The sequence below is a fragment of the Drosophila elegans genome, unplaced genomic scaffold (genome assembly GCF_018152505.1).
Source record: "Drosophila elegans isolate 14027-0461.03 unplaced genomic scaffold, ASM1815250v1 contig_183, whole genome shotgun sequence".
Classification (NCBI taxonomy): Eukaryota; Metazoa; Arthropoda; class Insecta; order Diptera; family Drosophilidae; genus Drosophila; species Drosophila elegans.
The window spans coordinates 10,751,056-10,771,457 of NW_024545550.1; the positions used below are offsets into that span (position 1 = coordinate 10,751,056).

General features: G+C 42.0%; 3 protein-coding genes across 3 annotated transcripts in view; 2 read left to right on the forward strand and 1 right to left on the reverse strand.

Moving 5' to 3' along the window:
- The first annotated feature begins 1,947 nt into the window (after positions 1–1,947).
- LOC108144310 (metchnikowin) lies at positions 1,948–2,212 on the forward strand. Its single transcript, XM_017269002.2, has one exon. It carries the CDS (start codon positions 1,981–1,983, stop codon positions 2,140–2,142), a length of 162 nt encoding a protein of 53 aa, XP_017124491.1. The 5' UTR covers positions 1,948–1,980; the 3' UTR covers positions 2,143–2,212.
- Positions 2,213–9,350: 7,138 nt separating this feature from the next.
- Positions 9,351–20,402, forward strand: part of LOC108144307 — a 63,265-nt gene continuing 52,213 nt past the window's right edge. Inside the window, 9 exon segments of the mRNA XM_017268999.2 lie at positions 9,351–10,123; positions 13,077–13,277; positions 14,378–14,486; positions 14,548–14,653; positions 15,247–15,363; positions 15,729–15,974; positions 16,849–17,028; positions 17,117–17,242; positions 18,624–18,770. Coding sequence (XP_017124488.1) covers positions 9,448–10,123; positions 13,077–13,277; positions 14,378–14,486; positions 14,548–14,653; positions 15,247–15,363; positions 15,729–15,974; positions 16,849–17,028; positions 17,117–17,242; positions 18,624–18,770 — 1,908 coding nt within the window. The 5' untranslated portion in view covers positions 9,351–9,447.
- LOC108144309 lies at positions 17,289–18,296 on the reverse strand. The gene is made up of 3 exons (XM_017269001.2): positions 17,755–18,296; positions 17,573–17,696; positions 17,289–17,517 (listed from the first exon to the last, which is right to left on the reverse strand). Exons 1-3 carry the CDS (start codon positions 18,130–18,132, stop codon positions 17,402–17,404), a joined length of 618 nt encoding a protein of 205 aa, XP_017124490.1. The 5' UTR covers positions 18,133–18,296; the 3' UTR covers positions 17,289–17,401.

Sequence of the window (20,402 nt, forward strand, 5' to 3'; positions counted from 1 at the left end):
ACTTGAGCTTAGCCTGCTCAAGAACGATTTGCAAGAAACATTTCAAAATGTCAGGCGCAGCTACGAAATGAATGCCAAGCGAAATGGCAAAAGCAAAAGCAAAAGTAAAAGTGAAGTTCAATTTTTTGCACCAGCTCAGCTCAAATTTCTTAGCCTAGTTCTTGGCCGAAAGTCGACTTTTCAGCCATTACCCGTCAGGGTCAACAAGAAACGGCAGTGATTGATTGACTAATGCCTCAATTTGCCTGTCTTCCGCGCTGTTTACATTCGGAATCTATTCAGCTGTTTACGCGCAAGCCAAACATTTATTTTTTAATGCGCAAACCATGGAAAATGGATTAATTTTATTTGGAATTCTGTTTGATTTATTTGATTTATTGTTGCCGAAGAGAACATAAAGGGAATTTTCGTAAACCGATTTTGAAAGCGGAGATCAATTTAAATCGATTTGATAAACAAAACTTTTTTTAATGTTTAATATACACTTTTTGTTTGTCTTATTGGTGTTTTGCGTAGTTGGTGGAGCGGAAATTGCGTCAATCAATTCAGCTCACCCCCTTTTTGTTTCGAAGCTACGCAAGTCAAGCGTTTTTAAGGCTTAATGAGCCGTGACTATAACCTCTTTTCAGTGCAAAAAGTAAGCAAACAAACAAAATGCATGAGGAAAATTACTCAAAATGTCAGTCGAGTCATTTAAAGGGCAACATCACCCTCATTCTCGCCCTCTCATTCCCTTTTTAGCACCAGGCTGCTGTAAGAAAACTAACAAAGTGCTCTAATCGAGCCAAGGGGCAATTGCGGTGCTGCTCCAGCTGCATTTTCCTCCTCCAAATCCCTGCTCCCCAAACACACTTCCTCGATGGTGTGATGGCATACTGAACAAAAATATCCTGAACAAAATACAGGTTGAGCTAGAAATTTGAAGTTTATCAGTATTGGGGTAACAGAAATCGGTTAAATAACAATAGCATTGTTTTAAATTTAAAATTAATTTATTGTTTAACTTATGATAGTATATTAGATTGATAGTATTAATAGAGTTTTTCATGTTTTTTATGCTAAAGAGTTTGTTCCTTTATTATTATACAAAAGTACATACTTATATAAGAATAATTCTATTATTTTTAACCTGTGCACTTTATATAAATGTCAATTAATAAAAAGCAAATATAATACGAAATATTGATGATTTTCACTCGAATTTCATGGTGCAAGGATTAAAATCAAAGCTTTTTGTCTGTTTTCTTTTTTTTTTACGAAAGTACATAACTAACAAGTAATAAAGAACAAGCTAATAAAATTAAAACATGATCAAATTAAACATGAAATGAAAATTTGATTTTAAATTTTCCAAAAAATTAGCTTAAAAACTTGAAACACATAATGAAATGAATACATTGTAGTTTTAAATTATTTAATGTTACAGTAGTTTTACTTTTGTTAGTTCTATGTATACATGTTTTATAATATTATAAATTATTTTAAGCTTTCACCTTTTTTTCTGTGCACTTCCTATAAGGTAGAGAAGGCTGAGGCAGGGGTGGCCCTGGGAAGTGGGCGTGGCTCCGTGTTGACGCATGTTGTCTATGCCTTTGAATGGCTGCCGTGGCTGTTGGTGTGTAATTTGCAATGCAGAAAAACCAGCAAGGCACTAAATCCAAGTGTTTTTTTTTGAGGGAAGGACGGCGGGGGTAAGTCCACTGGTGGCAGCATAAATATTCAGCGAGAAATGTCATATTTACATTTAGTCTAGGCAGGCAGCTAATCCGGCACCGTGGGATGCCCCCGTTGGGATGGGTTCCCCTGGCCACAATCGGTTATCTGCCCCCGGCTGACACTTGGCCGTCATTCATTCGGCAGCTTATCGCAGCAGCAGAAGCTCAAATAAAAAGTCCCCGAATCGTTTGTCTGGGACTCGGCTATAAAAGCTTCGCTGGTTCACAGCTGAAAGCATCAATCAATTGCCGTCACCGAGCAAAGATGCAACTCAATCTTGGAGCGATTTTTCTGGCGCTGCTGGGAGTAATGGCCACCATGGCCCCAACGGTCCTGTCAGAACCTCATCGTCAGCAGGGACCCATTTTCGACACGAGGCCGTCGCCCTTCAATCCTAACCAGCGAAGACCAGGCGGAGTTTATTGAAGAGTACTGCTGCTGATGTCGTTAACACATAGAGCAAACTAATACAATTAAAGCAAAACTGAACATCAAAGCCTGAAACTGTGTAATTTCATTAATTGTACGCTGATGGGGCAAAGCGTACAGGTGACTGGAGGGCAATCAGCAAACGACTCTTACGGAACAAGAATTATATAGGGGGGTGTACAAACTTGAATAGTTCTTCTTGTCATGAATACTAATTGAAGCTATGGTGTGCAGAACATTTGAATGCAATTTAATTTGCATTTGGCATCTGCTCGGCACTCGGGGCGTATGAGTAATCACAGTTGCCATCGATTGCCATTCGCAGTGTATACTACACACTTGTTCTATATGTATGTGCATATTTAGATGCGAATAAAAATTGAGTACGCGCAAACATTTCAATGAGGTTCACACACAAAAACGACAATTTATTCCTCACCCTCTGCTTATTTCTATTTTCAGCTGCGATCGAAGAAAAGCGCTAAGAAAAACACTTGCAAAAATTAGCAGCAGCAGCAGCTGATGGCGAGAAGCGGTGCGGGCGGCCATTGATCTATAAATAGTGTTTTGAACACTTTCTGCGCGTGACAGCTGTGACAGCGGTGGCGGCCATGACGTCATTGGCTGGATAAGACACGTCACGGATGCGGTATAAACTGGTCTGGCTGGGGCGAATAAAAAGCATATCGCGCATACGCCGCATTTACCCAAGGCAATTAAAAGAGCTCGAGTGTTTTGGCGGAGCGCGCCATGGCAGCGATATGATAATATCAACAGCCGCAACATGCGTAGCAGCAGCAGCAGCAGCAGCAGCAACAACAGAACTAGGAGCAACATCTGCAGCAGCAACAATAGTGCGACAAGCAGCAACAGCAACAGCAGCAGCAGCAACATCAGTAGAGCAGCCATGAGAATCGCGAGAAAACACAGCAAGAAGAAAGAGCGGCGGAACACAAACAAAAATTGTCAAAATATTTCAATGCTTACAGCTGCTCGAGTCTCAGTCTAAATTCGTCGTCGATCGGTCGTAGTTCCTGTTGTTGTTATTATTATTTGTTGTGTGTGTTGTGTGCCAGCGACAGAAGAATAAAAATTGCAAAAATTTAAGGAAGTGCAACTGAAACGACTCGAAACGAGCCCTGAGCCCTAAGCCCAGTAACGAAACGAAACTTAACCAAAAAACTTAACCAAAAACCAAAACCAAAGCAAACCCAAACCAAAAACCAAACCGAAAGTCAACTCGTCATAACACATTCATGTGCCACATATGTAAGCCCAGTGAATCGGACAAACAACAGTGCGTGTGTTGTGTAAACAAACAAATATTTGTGCTACATTCAAATTACAGCGAAGTACAGAAATGTCAACCCAACGACTCGATAATAATACAACATCGCTGCAGATTTTCTAAACGGTGAGTTTATTTCCACTTAATGAATAATGTATAATGCCATTTCATTAGGAAAGCATTTTTCGCTTCTATTTCAAATGATTTAAATTATTTTGGTTCTTTATTAGGTATTGTTTATCTGATTTCGTGTTTAATTAAGATATTTTGGCTTATAGTTTCCTCTGCAAAACGTTGCATTTTTAATTTTGGTTTTAAATTTCGTGTTTGAACGCAGGTTACAGAGCCATTAGTTTGGCTTAACCATTTTTTTTTTTATTTTATTCGATTTTTATATTCTGTTACCTGCCTTTTGGGTAGGTTTTCCACCAGCGATATGGACAGTTGCTGTTTAATTATCCTAATGTATATTCCAACCCCGAAACCCGCACGGGGCCCGAAAATGTCGAATTTTTGGAGTGTGTCAGTGTGTGTGTGCATGTCAGACGGAATTTCAATTCGAGTGGGGACCCATAGCCATCCCAGAAACCCAACCCTCTGCGCCAGGTTTTGCTGCTCGGGTAGCTCCGCAACGGGGGCCCACGTTGCGAATACGCAATTTGCGTTGAAGCTGCTCCGTGTTTCGCTTTCGCCAGCCTGCTCGAACGTTTGCTCATAAATTGAGTTTACTCTTTTCGACAGCTTTGTTTGCCTTGCTTTCGAAGCTTCCCCCATCTGCTTCGCCTAATTTCCTTTTGCATAAGTATCACATGTCTATGCTACCTGTATCATTGTGTTTTTCTTCCCTCTGCCTCTGATGGTTCAGCTCATTTCAATGTGCAAGGGAATTATGGCGAATTATGGCTCACACAAATCAGCACAATACTTTATTGTTGTCCATGCTCTCTCGGCTGGAGTACAGAAACGCTGGCTCAAACGAGATTGATTGAGCCATTAGATGAAGGACTTTCCTCTTGATTGGCAGTGGAATTAAAGTGAGCTAGTTAGTACCTTGGCTAAATGGCGAATTAAAAAGACATGATCGTTAACTTGATGTTTTGCTTTAATTTGTTTTATAGCAGTTCAACTTTAAGCTGCACATTGCTATAATCATTTTAAAAATAAATATACATTTTTCATAAGGCTCAGCAATTTCTATGGCCTTACCTTTTTGCTTTTGTTTTTGTAGCACGCACGAAAGAATTTTTGATATTTGAATTTTCACAGCAAGCCAAAATAACTACATCCCTGTATTGTATTTATTTAAATGTTTTTCAATTGAAGGACTAAAATACTATTAAAGCGGTTTTATATAAAAGTGAGAAGCAAGGACCAATGTTGTCAATATTCATGAATTTAATTTATTTACATTCTAATAAATCCAACAAAGAGTTAGTAAAACATTTTGTGTAATAATAAGCTGGGTCATACATAAGTGCCAAACCGAGCTGCATGTTTTCCTACCGAACCGCAATTGTAGTTGAACAAACCAAATATTTACTTGTATGCGTTTAAATTTAATTAAGACAGAAAGAACATCTCTTAAGGCCCTTAGTTTGAGGTGGAATTTAAAAGCAGGGTCAAAGGCACCCAAGCAAGTTCCCTTGATCTTAGCATTTTTTCGTATTTTCGTAGCCAGAGAAGCAAACGAAGAATTTGGTTAATTTGTATTCTCATAGCGGGCAGCGAATACCTCGGCGTGCAGACCCACTATAATACATTTGTTTATATGCTTTTAAATATAAATATGTGGCCCGTGTTCTGGGCTCACTGCCATGTAATTATGTATGTCTCTGGCCGAGAGCAAGTGCATCATCGCATGGCATCGCATGGGCGCCTTCACATTGCTCCTCTTCGCTGTTTTTTTTTTTTTTTGTTTGTACTATTCTGGCCCGCCTTGACAATGCACTTGAGTCAAGTTTGCTTCCTCTAGTTGGCCGGCTTTTCCTGGGCATTCTCGGCATCTTTGTATCTCGGTATCTCAGCATTTCTTCTGCCAATATTCAGCTAGCCAAAACGAGGGGTTTCACTGCCTGTTTATTTATAACATTTTGTTTGCTGCTGTCGCTGCTGCTGCTGCTGTCGCTGCTGCTGTTGTTGGTTGCCTCGTTCTGATAAGAGAACTGGTTTCATTGTTTTCTGTAGTTAATTAATTTTAATATAAGTAGTTGCCATTTTCCCTTTCATGGCTTGACGGCTGCTGCTGCTGTTTGTGCATTTTCGCAAAATTGCTTTCGGTTGGATTTTCCAACAGGGGGTAAAATGCTTTTAAAATGCCAGTCGTCGGAAAAGGAAAAAGAGGGAGGAAATTCCTCGGTGCCCCGGCTTTTATAACTATAAGCCGGAGACTGGAAAACTTTCCCTTTGGCCGCCCACTTTCACTTACGCTCACCCAGTTTGATTGATCAATGTTGACAGATTTAACGAGCTGGTAAAGTGCAGCAAAACAATTCAATTATGTGTGTGTGTGTGTTTGCGGGTGAAAATAGGGGGCGGATGAAAAGGAAATATTTGCGTACCCCATCGGATAGTGTCATCGGCAGCAGTTCCTCTTTCTTGTTCGCTTTTCCCCGCTTTTCAACCTTCGGGCCCCCCACCAAGTGGCATCGCATTAAATATGGGGAATTATTCATGCGCCCGCCCCTATCTGGCAGCTAATAAATAATTCACATTGAATTAAATTGCGTGATTTCTTTTCGGCTCGGCTCGCCTTGCCACAAGAGCTGTAGCCCCCCATTTATGAAATGCAATTTTTGGCTTGGCTTTGCTTTTCCTCATGCTCGCTCGTGTTTCCCTTCCCCACCCCCTCGAGCATTCTTCTTGTAAGTTTTCTTTTCGGGTTTTCCTCATTTTCACATACGCACACGCAAGGCCGCCGCTCGCGATATATGAATTTAATCTGCACCGATTTCCCGTGCCGCTGTGCGCGTAATGCGATTTTAATGCCGGCCAAGGACCCGCCCTCTCACATTTTGTGGGTGAATATTATCGGGTCAGTATCCATTGTATATCAATTATGCAAATGATAAATTTATAATGCAATTGAAAAATACGAGCTCCAGAGAGTCGGGTAGCCTTAGACGGAAATGCGGACGAGGATTTAAGAACAAAAAGGGATTTTTTTTTCAAAAGATGTTTAGGATCCCTGAAATTCTGTAAAGCTTAAATAGTTACATTTTCTGTTTCATATATTTCTATTTTTACATTAAATTTTTCCCTTAATTATGCTTTTATTAGAGACTATAAGCGTGCATAGCTATCTAGTTTTCTATTTGTGTAACATTTTTGATCATAACAATTATGTTTAAACGGAAAGTGTTTTGAAGTTAAACAAAATCACATTATCTTTATGTTGTTTTATATTGTCCATATACCTTCTTAGTTAAAAGGTTTTATACACCTTACATTGCAGCCTTATAATTTTCCAAGTTTTTGATAAACATAACATTAATTTGTCTACAATTGGAAAGCCCATCAACTTTGTCTGGCAGTTCAAGACAGTCGCATACTATAATCACTCATCCGGTTAATTCCGATCCGATAATTAAAGCGGCGTGTTACCATTGGTTATCATGAATATTTAATGCAAATTTAATTGATATGGGCCCATCGATTGGCCAATAAAATGGCATAATAATAAGCCTTGCATGTGGCGAGCCAGAAATCCACCCACCACCCCACTCACGAGTGGCTTCAACACGCACATTGTTAGTGGGCGGAACGGGTGGATCGACCAACTTTGGACTCAGGCTGTCATTGCCAATTCCTGTTAATTTGTGTTAGAGAACACCCCACTTATATGGCAAACTAAGGGGTGTCTGGGACTTTAGATGAAGAAGGTTAATGAAAGCGTATATGTTTTATAGTGGTCTTAAATCATAAATAAATAATTATAATCAAACATTTTCCTAACCAATTTTTATTAAAAAACAAAACTTTTGTAAACCTTTTTTGAAAAGTTTTTATAGACTGTTTTTAAAATGGTATACTATTCTTCAATGCTCGCTAAAAATCATCTGATTGGGGGTGCTACAGAAATCACGTGTGCTTTGAAAGAAGAATGCACTAAAAAATAAATAATTGATTAATATTCTATTATATTTATTTATTTTTAGAATATTTATAATAAGAACACATAAAACCCAAATTACCTTAAACGTCCTTAAATTGTCTACTATTTACAAATAATAAACTTAAATGTTTTGATATGTCTCTAAATTCCTAAAATGAATAGATTTTAGGTCATTTTGATTATGAACTTAAATCAGTTCCCTAATTTTATATAATTTTAGTTAATTTTGACAGGTTTTGTCATTTGTATTTTTATCACCATTCCTTAAATGTACGTTATTTTTTTTTTAAGTCGTTTTATTTTGTGTATTATTGAGTGCACTCTTTTGATTGGTTTCAAATCCCTAATAATTGCTGTGGCATCCCCATAAACAATGTTTAGATTGGTAGAAATAATACATATATGGGTAATGCGCACCCAAATGTTCTCATAACATGTGTTTTATTTACCACGAACATCGTTTGTTTACCCTTTTTCGTGTACCATTTGTACAGTTGGCACTCTGACAATTAAGCACCTGGCCTCTAAGTTGTTTGGGCCCTGGCCTTGGCCATGCAAAACCTGGCCAGAAATGTGCTCTCTGTCGAACTTTGTTTACCAACTTTTGGGCGGGTGGGAGGTCCATGGTTTGACCTAAATCCTGACCCTGGAGCAGGAACTTCTGTTCTTCCAGGGAAACGAAACAATTTAATGAGCAAAAAGATTCGCATGAATGAGTGACCAGCGCAAGGAAATGTTTTTAATGAGGCTGGCGTTTTTTCTTTCTGCTTGTGGCCAAACTTTTCTTTTGTGTTCTAAAACGTAACCTCCAGTAATTACAACTAATTTATCGTACTCTTGTTCTGTTTTATTCCCTACTTTCAGCATCGTCTTCAAGCAACGACAACATGCAGCGATCCAAATGACAGCACGTCCCCGAGAAATAAACTAAACTTGAACTCACTTTGTGATATACCCGAGTAGCAGAAAGTACGTTAAGTCCTTAGTTATAAACGAACCTAGGTACGCACCCTCTCTATTGTTTAGCTAACTTAAAGTAAAAAACTTTAGTTCGACACAACCCACAAAAGACAGACAGCTGACAGCACTGCTCACAGAGAACCCCAAAAAAGACAGACCCACCGAAACGCAGATTTTAGTACCACTTCACCGACTTCACAAACTTCACAAACCAAATAAGAAAGCCAACAGCTGAGATCCACTTAGCACCATGCCACATGGGGTATGTGAGGAATGTACGTAATATACCCCGCCGATGAGCTCATCTGTATGACCTATGGTTTCTTTGCGCCCCGTGTGAAACCGCGACCCTCACTCGACTGCCTGCCCGAGCCGCTGGTGCCCATCGAGATTCCCGCGAGATCAGCCCGATCAGCCAGATCAGCCAGCAATCCACTGGGAAGCAGCACCATCCTCAAGGCCCCAAGTAGCCCCACCACCACCACCACCACCGCCAGCAGCCATCAGCCCGCCGTTGTCCACTTTGAGGCCGGCCAGCCAGCACTAGCCTCTTTCTATCCAGGATCACCGCCTGCCAGCCCAGCCTCGCCACCGGAGTGCTCCAACTTTTTCAGCTTCGAGGAGCCGGTCCAGAGCCAGTTCCAGAACCAGTTCCAGAGTCAGTTCCAGAGCCAATCCCAGAGCCTGCCGCCCACACCCACACGCCGCACTTCGCGCTCGTCGCTGACCCACTCCAACAACTCGAATCTCTCGCAGCAGGGCTCCACCAAACGGAGCAGCCTACGGAGGAGCCACCAGCGTCCGCCGGCTGCGTCCATGTATAATGAGTATGATGAGGCCAGCAGCAGCGGAGCCACTGGACCAGGGCGAGCACCATTCCAGCGCAGCAGCGCCGCCTTCGAACAGGATGCGGGATTAGCAAGTGGAGGAGCAGCCCTAGAATATGGAGATCTCCGCTCGCGCAGCCCCAGCATCTTCCTGGAGCCACCCTCGCCGGATCCCACTCATGCCCACTTCGGACCGGGCTGGGGTCGACCCATGTCGCCCATGGATCTGCCCCCAGAGCGATCGTCGGGCAGCAAGTCGCCCACGGGCAAGTCCCGACTGCGGCCCAAGCTCCATCTGCCGCTGGGCAGATTGGGGCGGTCCAGCTCCTCGGACACAAGGGAGAGCAACAGACTGCGCGAGGATGTCCATGTGCATGTGGAGAATCCGGTGTTCAGCAGCGAGAACCTGCGCCACAACAACTTCGATGCATTCTTCGAGGCCCGCGAGCCGGTCATCAAGGTGCAGCCGCGTACGCCTCACACGGCGCCGGCGGACGGTAGTGGGCGTGGCTACTCGCCGCCCCTGGAGAACTATGCGGGCGTCTACGATTCGCCCAGGACGCGGAGTCCGGCAGGCAAGGGCGGTAGCGGGGGCGGTCTGTTTGCCCGCTCGCCTCGCGAACGGATGGCTGGCTCAAGATCGCGCAGCGCGGATCAGTGCGACGGAGCGGTGGGTGGAGCACCCGCTGGACATCCACCAGCACCACCCAGTGGCTCCAACTCGGCGGGCGGAGGCGGTGGGGGCGCTGGAGGCGGGGCCAGCTCGAGCGGAGCGCACTCCAAAGGTGACAGGTGCCTTCCAAGTCTTTTCCCGCACCCGCTAATCGAATCGTTCACAGTTCTTTTGCCGCGCGTCTCGTAGAGCAACCTAGAGTTGGTCGCCATAACATGCCACATGCGGTCTTGTCTTGGGTTTTTATTAGTTACAGGGAATTCGATTTGATTTGGGCATCAAACATAACCACCCAAACCAAATCGCATCCATACAAACCTGTGAAATTGAAATCCAAAACACTTCTGTCAGTAAAAAAGAAACGTTTCATCTGCAAGTTTGAGCTGCAGTTTTGAGTTCTTTTCTAGTTTGATATTGCCTTAAAATCATGCATTTATACTAAAGTATCCTTGGATAAAACTATTAGTCTTAGACACCGAGTTTAGACAAGAAAATAAGGGTAGTAAACCATTAAAGTTGAGTTATTAAAACTGTGTCTTCATATCTTGTTAAAATAAAAAGCATGTAATTTAATGTCCTTAAAAGTAGGTTTTCTGTCTAGCTAGTTCTCTAAGATTTAAATTCCTGAAAACAAACTGATAGGGCTTTATTATAAATGTTTGTACCCGATAACTGCTTGTTCTAAGGTACTTGTTTAACACACAATTAGACTTCAAGTGCAGATATCAAGTTAATTCGCAGTTAATTTCCAACTATTTGCTCTGTGGCTTGAATTTCATATTCCTGCACTGAAGCCTTTCAATTAGCTGTATTAGGAGCGCTTTCTATTACCAACTCGCAGAATCCGTACAATGGACTCTCTGGATTTGCCATTCGTAGTTTTTCCAAGGATGCCCAACCTTTGGCTCTGCCAGAGCGTTCGCTTTTCCCATTCTTGTGCCGTCCTCGCTTCGTTAACTTTCGGTACTAAACTCACATACACAAAGCTAAAAGGCGAAACGCGAACTTGAGGTGCTAAGGATGCTTGACTTTCCGCTCGCCATCTGCATATCCAACGTGCTGCCATATCGCTTGATCCGGGTCCACAGCTACTTCTCGCATGCATAATTGGATTACCTGGGCCCGTGTGGATGTGGATGTGGCACTACTACTGCAAATGCATTGCGTGCCCCGAGCGCATTCTCCAAATCCGAACACGCACATAATTCTTTGAAAAACTAGAAGGAGAAGGAACCCATCCTGTTGCCACTGACGTCCCGAAATGAATGCCAGCTTAGCAGGGCGTGAAGTGTAATCAACAACAGCGATAACGACATCCTTGCAGCTGGCACGTGAGCTTCAACCGCCCGAGATCCTTCCAAAAGCAAACAAAAGCACCCAAAGCCACCACCCCCTCGAATCCATTTAAAAGTTCACAGCGCGGCAAATTTGATGACCAGCGGCAGAGTAAATCAAGAGCTACGTGATCGCTGGCAATCTCGGACACGCCTTGTTTATTCCGCCTCAAATTGGACGCAACTAAATAGGATGCGACGGGTCCTTTAATAATTTCTATAGCATACTTTCGTGGGCGAGGAGCTGCAGCTCAGCTCCTACATATTTCATTTGGACAGTAATTGAGCCTCGTGTGAGCGTGTGTGCAAACAAACATGGCCAAGTCAAGCCCACAGACAGACACTTTGGACACTTTGGACACTTGGACAGGCTGAACTGGACTGGCGTGCCGAGTCCCCCAAGTCCGGGTAAAACAATCACAAGACATCGCAAACGAACGGGCCCTCGAGTCTTTTTAGCTGCCGGTATGTGTGTTCAAACGAAATCTCGACTCTCGCCGCGGCAATGAAATTACGCTTCATTTATTGATTGAATTTTAAATGAAGGGACTCCACTCTGCCCCGACTTTGGCTAGGGCCTCCAATTGCAGACCGAAAGAGCGAAAAAGACCAGCAAGCCATTCGAACCCTTGAACAGTTGCGCTTAAAGTAATAGGACTTAAGTTAAAGTCATGCAATTATTAGAATTAGTACTTATGCGCTGAAATGTATTATGTGAATATTTGATAACCTGTCCAGGGAATTTCAGACAGCTTTAAGAGTTCCTAAAATCCGCAATTAAAATAATCCTATAAACATTGTCTTCAAATATGAATATATCTAAAAGAATACTGCTTAAAGAAAAATTTAAATATTATAGAAAATTCAATAATGATTTAGATTTATTGCATACTTTGTACTTTCCACAACCGAAAAGGTTTTAAAAGAGTCAAGTGGAAATCTTACATCTTAAACAGTTACTAAACTTCAATTTTCGTTTATTCCTTAAATTTTAAAAAATTTTTTATTGATTTTGAATTAAATTATTTTTAAAGTAAAAAAGTAAACTGTGAATCCTAACGTTTATTGAAAGGTTTTGACGTTTAAATTCATCAAATAAACTTTCATATTTAAATATATTTCAGAACGGTTATTACTTTTTCAAGCCTAAAAATTATTTTATCAAATAAAAGACTAAACGAAACTGAAAACCCATGTTAAGTAATAATGCATTTCCATAATTTTGGCCGCTTCTGTTAGGGTTTTCTTGTTGACTTTGGTAATGGGGCTCGAGTTTGGGCGTTGACTTTGACTGAAATACTCGAATTTCCGCCTTGGCCCAAAACGAAAATAGAAGCGAAAGGAAAAATAAAGGGGGGCGATTGGAGTGCTGCCTCCACTCATTATTTATGCATAAATACAAAAGGCAACGATCTGTTTGATTGGCCAAGAGGGTCGGAATGTGGCGGCGAAGTGACTTGTGTATTTATCGCAGCGTTGCCAAAATAATTCCTGACATTGCCCGACGGATACTTTACTCTACTATACATCTACCCAAATCAAATCAAATCAAATCACATTTCGTTTGAGAATTCTCATTTGTTTGCTTTCAATTCGTTTCGTTTTGTTTGGAATTTTCGTTGCGTTCTGTTTGTTTTTTCTCTCTTTAATTGTTTGGTTTTTCGAGTTGATTAATTTTTGGTTTGAGTGAAAAATCAATAACAATCGGTTAATAACGAAATTGTCGACCCATTGGCAGGTTCTTCGGTAAAATCTTCAAGTGGTCGAAGAAGTCGTAGGCGGAGGATCTTCGGGTGGAGGGGACCACGCGGTGGTTCCCTTAGCCCCCCGGGCGGCAGGATGGCGTCCTACAACGGCGTGCTCAAGGATTACAGTCACAGCAGTTTGAACGAGGCTTTCAAATCCCAGAACAATGTCAACTTTAAGTTAATTAAAACAGGTGAGTAGAGCATTCTATTTGGTGTATGTAAGTCGAATCCAATTCATATGATGGTGACACACGGGACTACACATGTCGTGTGTCAGCTTTTAACACCTGACACGCTAGCCAGGTGGGCCAAAATAAAAATGGGGAAAAAAGAGGAGAAATAGGGAAACAAAAAGCAATTTATGTGCCAGCATTTTATTTGATAAGTTTCGCTTGTCACCTTTATGGCTTATTGATTTCGATTGTCAATTGTCTTTGTCGGGCCATCAGATTGAGACATAAATCTGTTCCGAGCTTGTAGCCTCTTCAGCCGCAAAAGGCTCGTAAATTCTCTATCCCAGCTCATAGTATGTTTACACACGAACAATCTCCGGCACAGCTGCAACTTTTCGACATAACTTTGACTTTGAATTACGGTGCTGTCACTGAAAGTTGTCCCAGCGGATGGCACCTTTGGCACTTGCATTCGGCAGAGCTTGTAGAGTATACATCAAAAGTTTTTAATAACATTTTCGCTGTGAACTGCATGTGAAATCAGTAGGGAAAAAAAAGAAAAGCGATGTATTGATTAAATTAAAGTTGTGCAGAATTTATACTACACACTTTTAACAACCTGTTGCTGGGACACTATAAACGCGTATCTGGCGGGCCATAAAATGTTTGCCCCATAAACTGACAGGCTAAGAAGTTGAAAGCCAAGTGAAAGCCAAACAGCCATGTTCATATATGTATGCATAATCGTAAATATGATGGATTATCACTCCTTTTTAAAGAGGCAGGCTTTTCGCCTTTCACAGCACATACACTTGGGTTACTTTTTGAGTAAATGTCTTGCTTAAATTTTGACATTAAAACATTAAAGCTCTCACTTGGAAAAAAACTTGATGAATAAATAATAATAATAAATGTTAAGCTAGTGAGTGTAGTCTTGACTGCTGAAATAGAGATACAAACAAACACAAAGACTTCTGCCGGAAGTGCCCACCTCTCCCCTGTGTGCATATCCGTTTCCGGTGCTTTTTATTGTCTCAACTGCTCGTCATAAGGCGTGACTGCCTCCTAGTTTTGCTTAGCCTTAGTTTTAGTACTTACTCGACCTAATTCAATTACAGTATCCGATTTCTCCGAAACACTCTCCCGTCTGTACGAGGAACACGCAACTGCCCTCCAAGTTGCGGTCTCCAATTATCGCAAGAAGAATGCCGAATTACGAAAAGAAAGGTGAGTGCCTCGAGCGATTTTCAAGCCAAATTGATGCGAACGTAATCCGAGTGGCGTGCAGACCCGCCTGCCACTTGGCCATCTTTCAGGCATGGGAAACATTCCTGCAGGAGGTCGAAACCGATTCACAGGCCTGCAACGATGTGGCCAGCGTCCTTTCCCGCCAGGTGAGTCTCTTAAATGACGCTTTTCATCGCCGAAAATTGGGCCAACAAGGCAAATGGCTTAATGGCGATATCGTGTCGCGTTAAATATTCAGTTGCCCTCACCGGAAATAGAATCGAACTACTCGGCACTGCACTTGTCCTTAAAGAATTTTTAATTAAATTATTTGTGGAATTCAGGCGAAATACTTTTCTGCTGCTGCCCTTACAAATAAATGCCAGATTTCTATTAATAATGATAAATATGATAATTTTATTTGTACCAGTTACCGCATCGATCGCCTGTGTAAACCACATGCGAATGTGGCCTTGAGGCCGCAGAAACAAAAAAAAAGAGGCAAAAATATTCCCAATTTGCATTATAAAAAGCAGACTCTAATTATGGTTAATTAGTGGGGGCGTGGCCGCAGCGGGGCCTTGGGAAATGACATGTGTTTTTCGAGTGCCGAATAATGTTGTTTCGCTGCCGTGTTTGCGTTTTTTTGTTTTTGTTTTTACTTGTTTGGCTTACACATTTAATTTTCATTTTTCACGATGATTTGCCCTTTTTACCCGAACGTCGGCATACATAATTTATTTACAAACCCAACCTGCAGGTGTCGCGACCAATGCTGGATAAATCCTTTCATCGCAAAGTTCAAAGCCGTAAAATATTCACACACAGGGAGTCTTTCGAGACTATTATCGCAAAGACTGAAGAGAAGCTGTCAAAGGTGAGTTTAATTAGCAAAATGTCTTGATTAAGGCTAAGTAAATCCCAGAAGTGATCTGAGTGAAGAGGACTTTACGAGGGCCAACAGTGCGTATGCGTATTGTGCCTGAACAGAAAATTAACTAAAAACTGAAAGCCCTGTTCGTAAAGGTTTTGAATCATGGCCAACAGTGCGTATGCGTATTGTATCTTTAAGGCAAAGCCCTGTTTCGACACAATAAGCATACGCACTGTTGGCCCGATTCAAATTGCCTGTCCATTGTGCGTGTGCCCATTCACCCTTTTCTGTGATTACCCATAAATTGGGCACCCCAAGGCCCAATTCCACCCAAACCCACACCCAAACCCTTTTTTAAACCCCCGCAGTGCCGAGTGGACTACAAGCAGTGCCACCTGGCCCACCGACAGAATCCCAGCCAGCACTCGCTCACCGAATACATCGACGCCCACAACGCGTACGTGCAGCAGCTGCATGCCACCAATGGCATGCTGGAGGCCTACCACTCGGACACCCTGCCCCAGCAGATGCAGGAGCTGGAGGAGATTCACAACGACCTGGTCGCCATTGTGTCCGACTCGCTGATGCAGGGCGCCGAAGTAATTGCCGGCAAGGTGAGTGTGCCCCACTGCTAGGGCCAGTTTCAGGCGGTGATTTATCACTGCAGCAGGTGGTTGTTGCTTGTTGGTTGCCCTGGTGTCACCATTTGGTGGGGTCACCACATTCACATTCACATCCACCGCCAGCTGGAATTGAAGTTAATTTTTGCAACGCCCTTTGTTTCCTAAAAAATAATTTGTACACGATTATTATAATTGCCCGGTGTAGCAATTTGCCGTGGTAATTTGCCTAATGCGTGGGCAGGTCCACGCTAATAATGGCCACACTTTTTACATAGCGGGGCGTTTTGGGTAAATGCAAAAAAATTATACCTATAAATGGGTTACCTTTCACGTTTTACTTTGTGAAATATAAAGATCTGATTGTGGCTTAGGTACAGTAAACTAAACTAAAGGAAGTTTTTATAATGCTAAAAGGCGTAAGGGATCTAAGCCTTTAAAAAATTCTAGTAAGTAAAATTAATAAAGAGATATTAAGAATAAATTTTGGGTTGTACACCAAAAAAAAAAACACAATGGTTTTGAAATAATTTATAAAAGTGTATGCCATTAAAACTATAAAATTAATATATCAGACTTCCGGACTAAAAAAATAATGTTTTATTTTTAAAGTTTTAAGTGATATATATATTGATAGAAAGATATAAATAGTAGAAGTTATATGTAGATTAGTAGTAGTAAGTACTAAACTTAGGCAAAACGTATCAAAAACAGATGTTCATATCTAAAAATGCTCAGATTTTTCCCATCACTGATTCTGCACAAGTTTTGTTTGAGGACACAATTGTTGTGGCTGAAGGATGTCAACAAAATGTCTCAGGCAAACAATAACGGACAACAAATAATACCATATCTCTCCCATCCCCAGGCCAATGACCAATCCAAGCGGTACAACAGCCTGATCAACCAGTGCAGTGCGGTGTCGCCTCAACAGGACCTGGTGAACTTCGTCCGCCTGCTGGCCCAGCCGTCCCAGGCCCAGAAGATTCCCCGACGGCTCTTTGCGACGCCCCAGGGCGAGGCTGGCGAGGAGGCGGGCGACCACAATGTGAGTAGCCAGTGGAACACCTATCATCCAGAGGTTTTAAGGTTTAAGCGAACGTGTCCTTGTGGCCATGTGCATGTGTCCTTTGCAGGAGATGACGCCCTGCCTGCGGAACGAGCTGGTCTTCGACCGGCACTCCACTTTGTCACAACGCTCCGCGCTGGAGTCGCTGAAGCGAGAGGCCATCGAATTGGAATTGCAAATACGTCAGCTGCAGGTGAGTTGAATTGACCAAGCAGAAGAAGAAATAGCGCACTGTGGTATTAAATCTGATTTCAACGTGTATCGACTCAAAAACCTGTTGGCATTTATTTTTTTAATTCAACCAAATGGTTTTTAAAACAAAAAAAAAACAAAGTTAATTTTATCTGAAATCCTACAGTTCCTCGTCCTCTGAGGAGAGCACTGTAATACCCGAGTTAAAATCATCCGATTGAGTTTGGAACTTGCAAATCAATGATGCAACCACTATCAAAAAATAGGTTGTAGTTGCTAACAAATTTTACATTAGTTTTAAATCAAATTAAATAAAATTCGAAGTACTTACCTAAAGATGGCAGTATCGACAATACTTGCGTCACATTTATGTTGCGCATAGTATCATTGACATTCGTCATAAGAGTTGTGAAGAGCGAAATGTAAATCCAAAGAAACAGGCACACTTGGTGACCCTAAAGGAGAAAATGTATTATTTACTACTGTTAGTACCTGAAAACTAAGAATACTCACCCATTTGCTTCCTATAAAAAGCAGCATTGAGTTGAGAACAGTAACCAAAGCGAGACCCATTTGAAAATTGGGATTAGTGCGATACAGAAAAAGCCGTTTGATTATGCCATCTCTATCGATTTTTGTTACCCAGTAGGGATCCGGAAATATAGCACTTGCAGATGACTGGTTGCCCAGATGATAAAAACTGCAGATCTGCACCACGCTCACCAGCGCCTCAAAAGTGGCTATAATCCTACATCCTTTTTCCAGGCTGAAGAAATAAAGACAGCTGTTCAGTCTTATGGTATTCAAAATGCGCCTAATGGTCTGCAATCGGGATTTGCGGGATTTGGCCCCAGCTTGCGAACCGACAAGTGTTTTCCCAGCAGAAAACATTTTCGAAGGATTAAAGACTTATAGGGAATGATATATGCTCAAGCAAAGTGCTCATGAAACTTATAAACTAGCCTACTATTTACAGAGACAGTTTTCAAGGGTAAAAAGGGAAAAAACTAAATTTCGATTGTCAATTTTTTACGACAATAACAGCGAAAAAAAGTAAAAACAAAATCGTACGATTTAGTTATTAATTTCTGTAAATTTATTCTGTATATACTTGAGAAGTATTTTTCAATACTTGTTGTTAGTCCAGAATTCTAAATTATATAGTTATACAATTATAAGTATTATTTTAGTTCTTTTCCTTGCCATCTTTTTTATTATGTTTTAAAAATTGTTGTCTTAAAATGTTAAAGAAGCAAATTTATTACATAAATTTGTAAATAGGATACACAAAATATAACAGGTTATTTATTATGTTTTTCCTTGTTGAATTGTATGATTTCATCATTTGGGTGTACTTACTTCCCTTTTTGTTTTCCCCGCAGGACTCCATTGAGGCACTGAATCGAACGCAGAGCCGCGGGATCGAGGGTCAGCTGTACAACAAGGTCAACGAGCTGCAGGAGGACTTGTCCATGAAGAAGTTCGACCTGCGGGCCAAACAGATCCATTTGGCGGCCATAAGGGCTCAGGTAAGTTCTAGTTTTTCGTGGGGTGAAAAGCTCGCAAGTTTAGTGGGAAAATTAACCCAAGGAAAAGCTAGAAAAGCTGGGAAAGTAACCAGATTGAAATTAAGTTGTTGGCCACACGAAAGCTTTACCTTAGCTTTTCACGGACGACCTGTTGCTGGCAGCTTTTCTGCTGGGGGCGCTTTTCATGGCCGAGATCTAATGAGTTCCATTTAGGCGGGGTCGGGACTTCTGTTTTCTGTTTCCCGTCCGCCACGCCCCCCGTTTGCACGCTCCCAAGTACAAAGTACAGATGAACTGGCGTTCGTATGTAGGTCAAACAGCTGATTGCCGACTGCGCATGTGACCCAAGCGTTTCCCCGTCTCTCTCGCTCTCGCTCATTTGTAGCCGTGGAAAGCCGCCATCAGGCAGCGGCCAACTGTGGGTTAGGTTCGTCCTTCGCCTTTCGCTTAGTCCTGCGGTAGATTAGCTTGTGCGTGGTCAGTGCGGCAATATGGCTTGATTGTCCGTGCAGTTGCGTGTTTTTCCTCGTTCAAAACGGCCATGCTCAATTTAAATTTTCCACTCTATGTGTGATTTACATTGTTTTTGTGTGTGACAAGCAATTACTACTGCTGTGTGGCGGGGTGGCTCATACAAAAAAAAAAAAAACTCGCTTTCTTTTGACTGTAACCTCAACCTCGGAGCCACCAAGTGAATCAGCTGTTTGCCGAACGGGGCTCGGAAAAGCGGAAAAGCCAACTGAGAGAGCGAAAATTGCAACGCTTGGAAGCGTTGCCAGACATTTTCCCCTTTTGGGCCCGATGTCGCTGTTTATAAAAGCAGCGTGCAACGGTCGCTCCAAGTCAGTCACGTGCTTGCACTCCGACGTATACGTAACGCGGCTCGCCAGCTCCGCTCTTAAATGATCCGCTCGACAAATTAGCCGTAGCCGTAGCCGTTGCCGTTGCCGTTGCCGTAGCCGTAGTGCCGTAGCCGTAGTTCCGTAGCCGTATCCGTATCCGCAGCCGTATCCGTAAGCGCCCTGTCGTCGTCGTCGTTCTTCGTCGCGTCTGAGGTGTGATTGGCTGCCAATCGCGCTAAACAGCAGGGGCTAAGCTAAATAAAAACTACGCAAAACGAAACACAAAACAAATAATCTAAATCTATATATATTCCCAACAAAAAAAAAAAAAAACAGACACCACTCATATATAAAGATATATCCTCCTAATATATATATATATGCATAATTTTAGAGCGCAGTTCAGGGCAGGCTTTTCTAGGCGAGTTGTTCTCGATTTTGATAGCCACACAAGATAAATTGAATTGAGTTCAGCGCGTAAGTAACCAAACGATGATCAAAATAGTAATGCAACCAACTAGTCGACAGTCTATGTAAAATAACTTTGCTTTATTTATCAATCAATCACGCATACGCACCGTGCGCCCAAAGAATTTGATTCCAAAATATCAAAAAAAAAAAAAAAAAAACAAAAACTATAAAAACTATAATGAATCAATGTAGCACTGCCAGAATTTCTAAGAATCTTTTGCTTGCCTTTCTACCAAATATTCTAGCCAAGTAGTCGAAATTCGTGGCCACAGAGCCAAATTCACCCATCCGAAGCTAGAGCAAAAAAGTAAACACAACT

What these genes read in the sequence shown, in the direction of transcription:
- LOC108144310 (XM_017269002.2), top strand. Translation starts at nt 1,981, where the DNA reads ATGCAACTCAATCTTGGAGCGATTTTTCTGGCGCTGCTGGGAGTAATG.
- LOC108144309 (XM_017269001.2), bottom strand. Translation starts at nt 18,132, where the DNA reads ATGTTTTCTGCTGGGAAAACACTTGTCGGTTCGCAAGCTGGGGCCAAA. An exon ending in TTTTTATAGGAAGCAAATGG is followed by an intron (nt 17,697 to 17,754) that starts GTGAGTATTCTT and finishes TTTCTCCTTTAG; the next exon opens with GGTCACCAAGTGTGCCTGTT. An exon ending in GTCGATACTGCCATCTTTAG is followed by an intron (nt 17,518 to 17,572) that starts GTAAGTACTTCG and finishes AAAATTTGTTAG; the next exon opens with CAACTACAACCTATTTTTTG.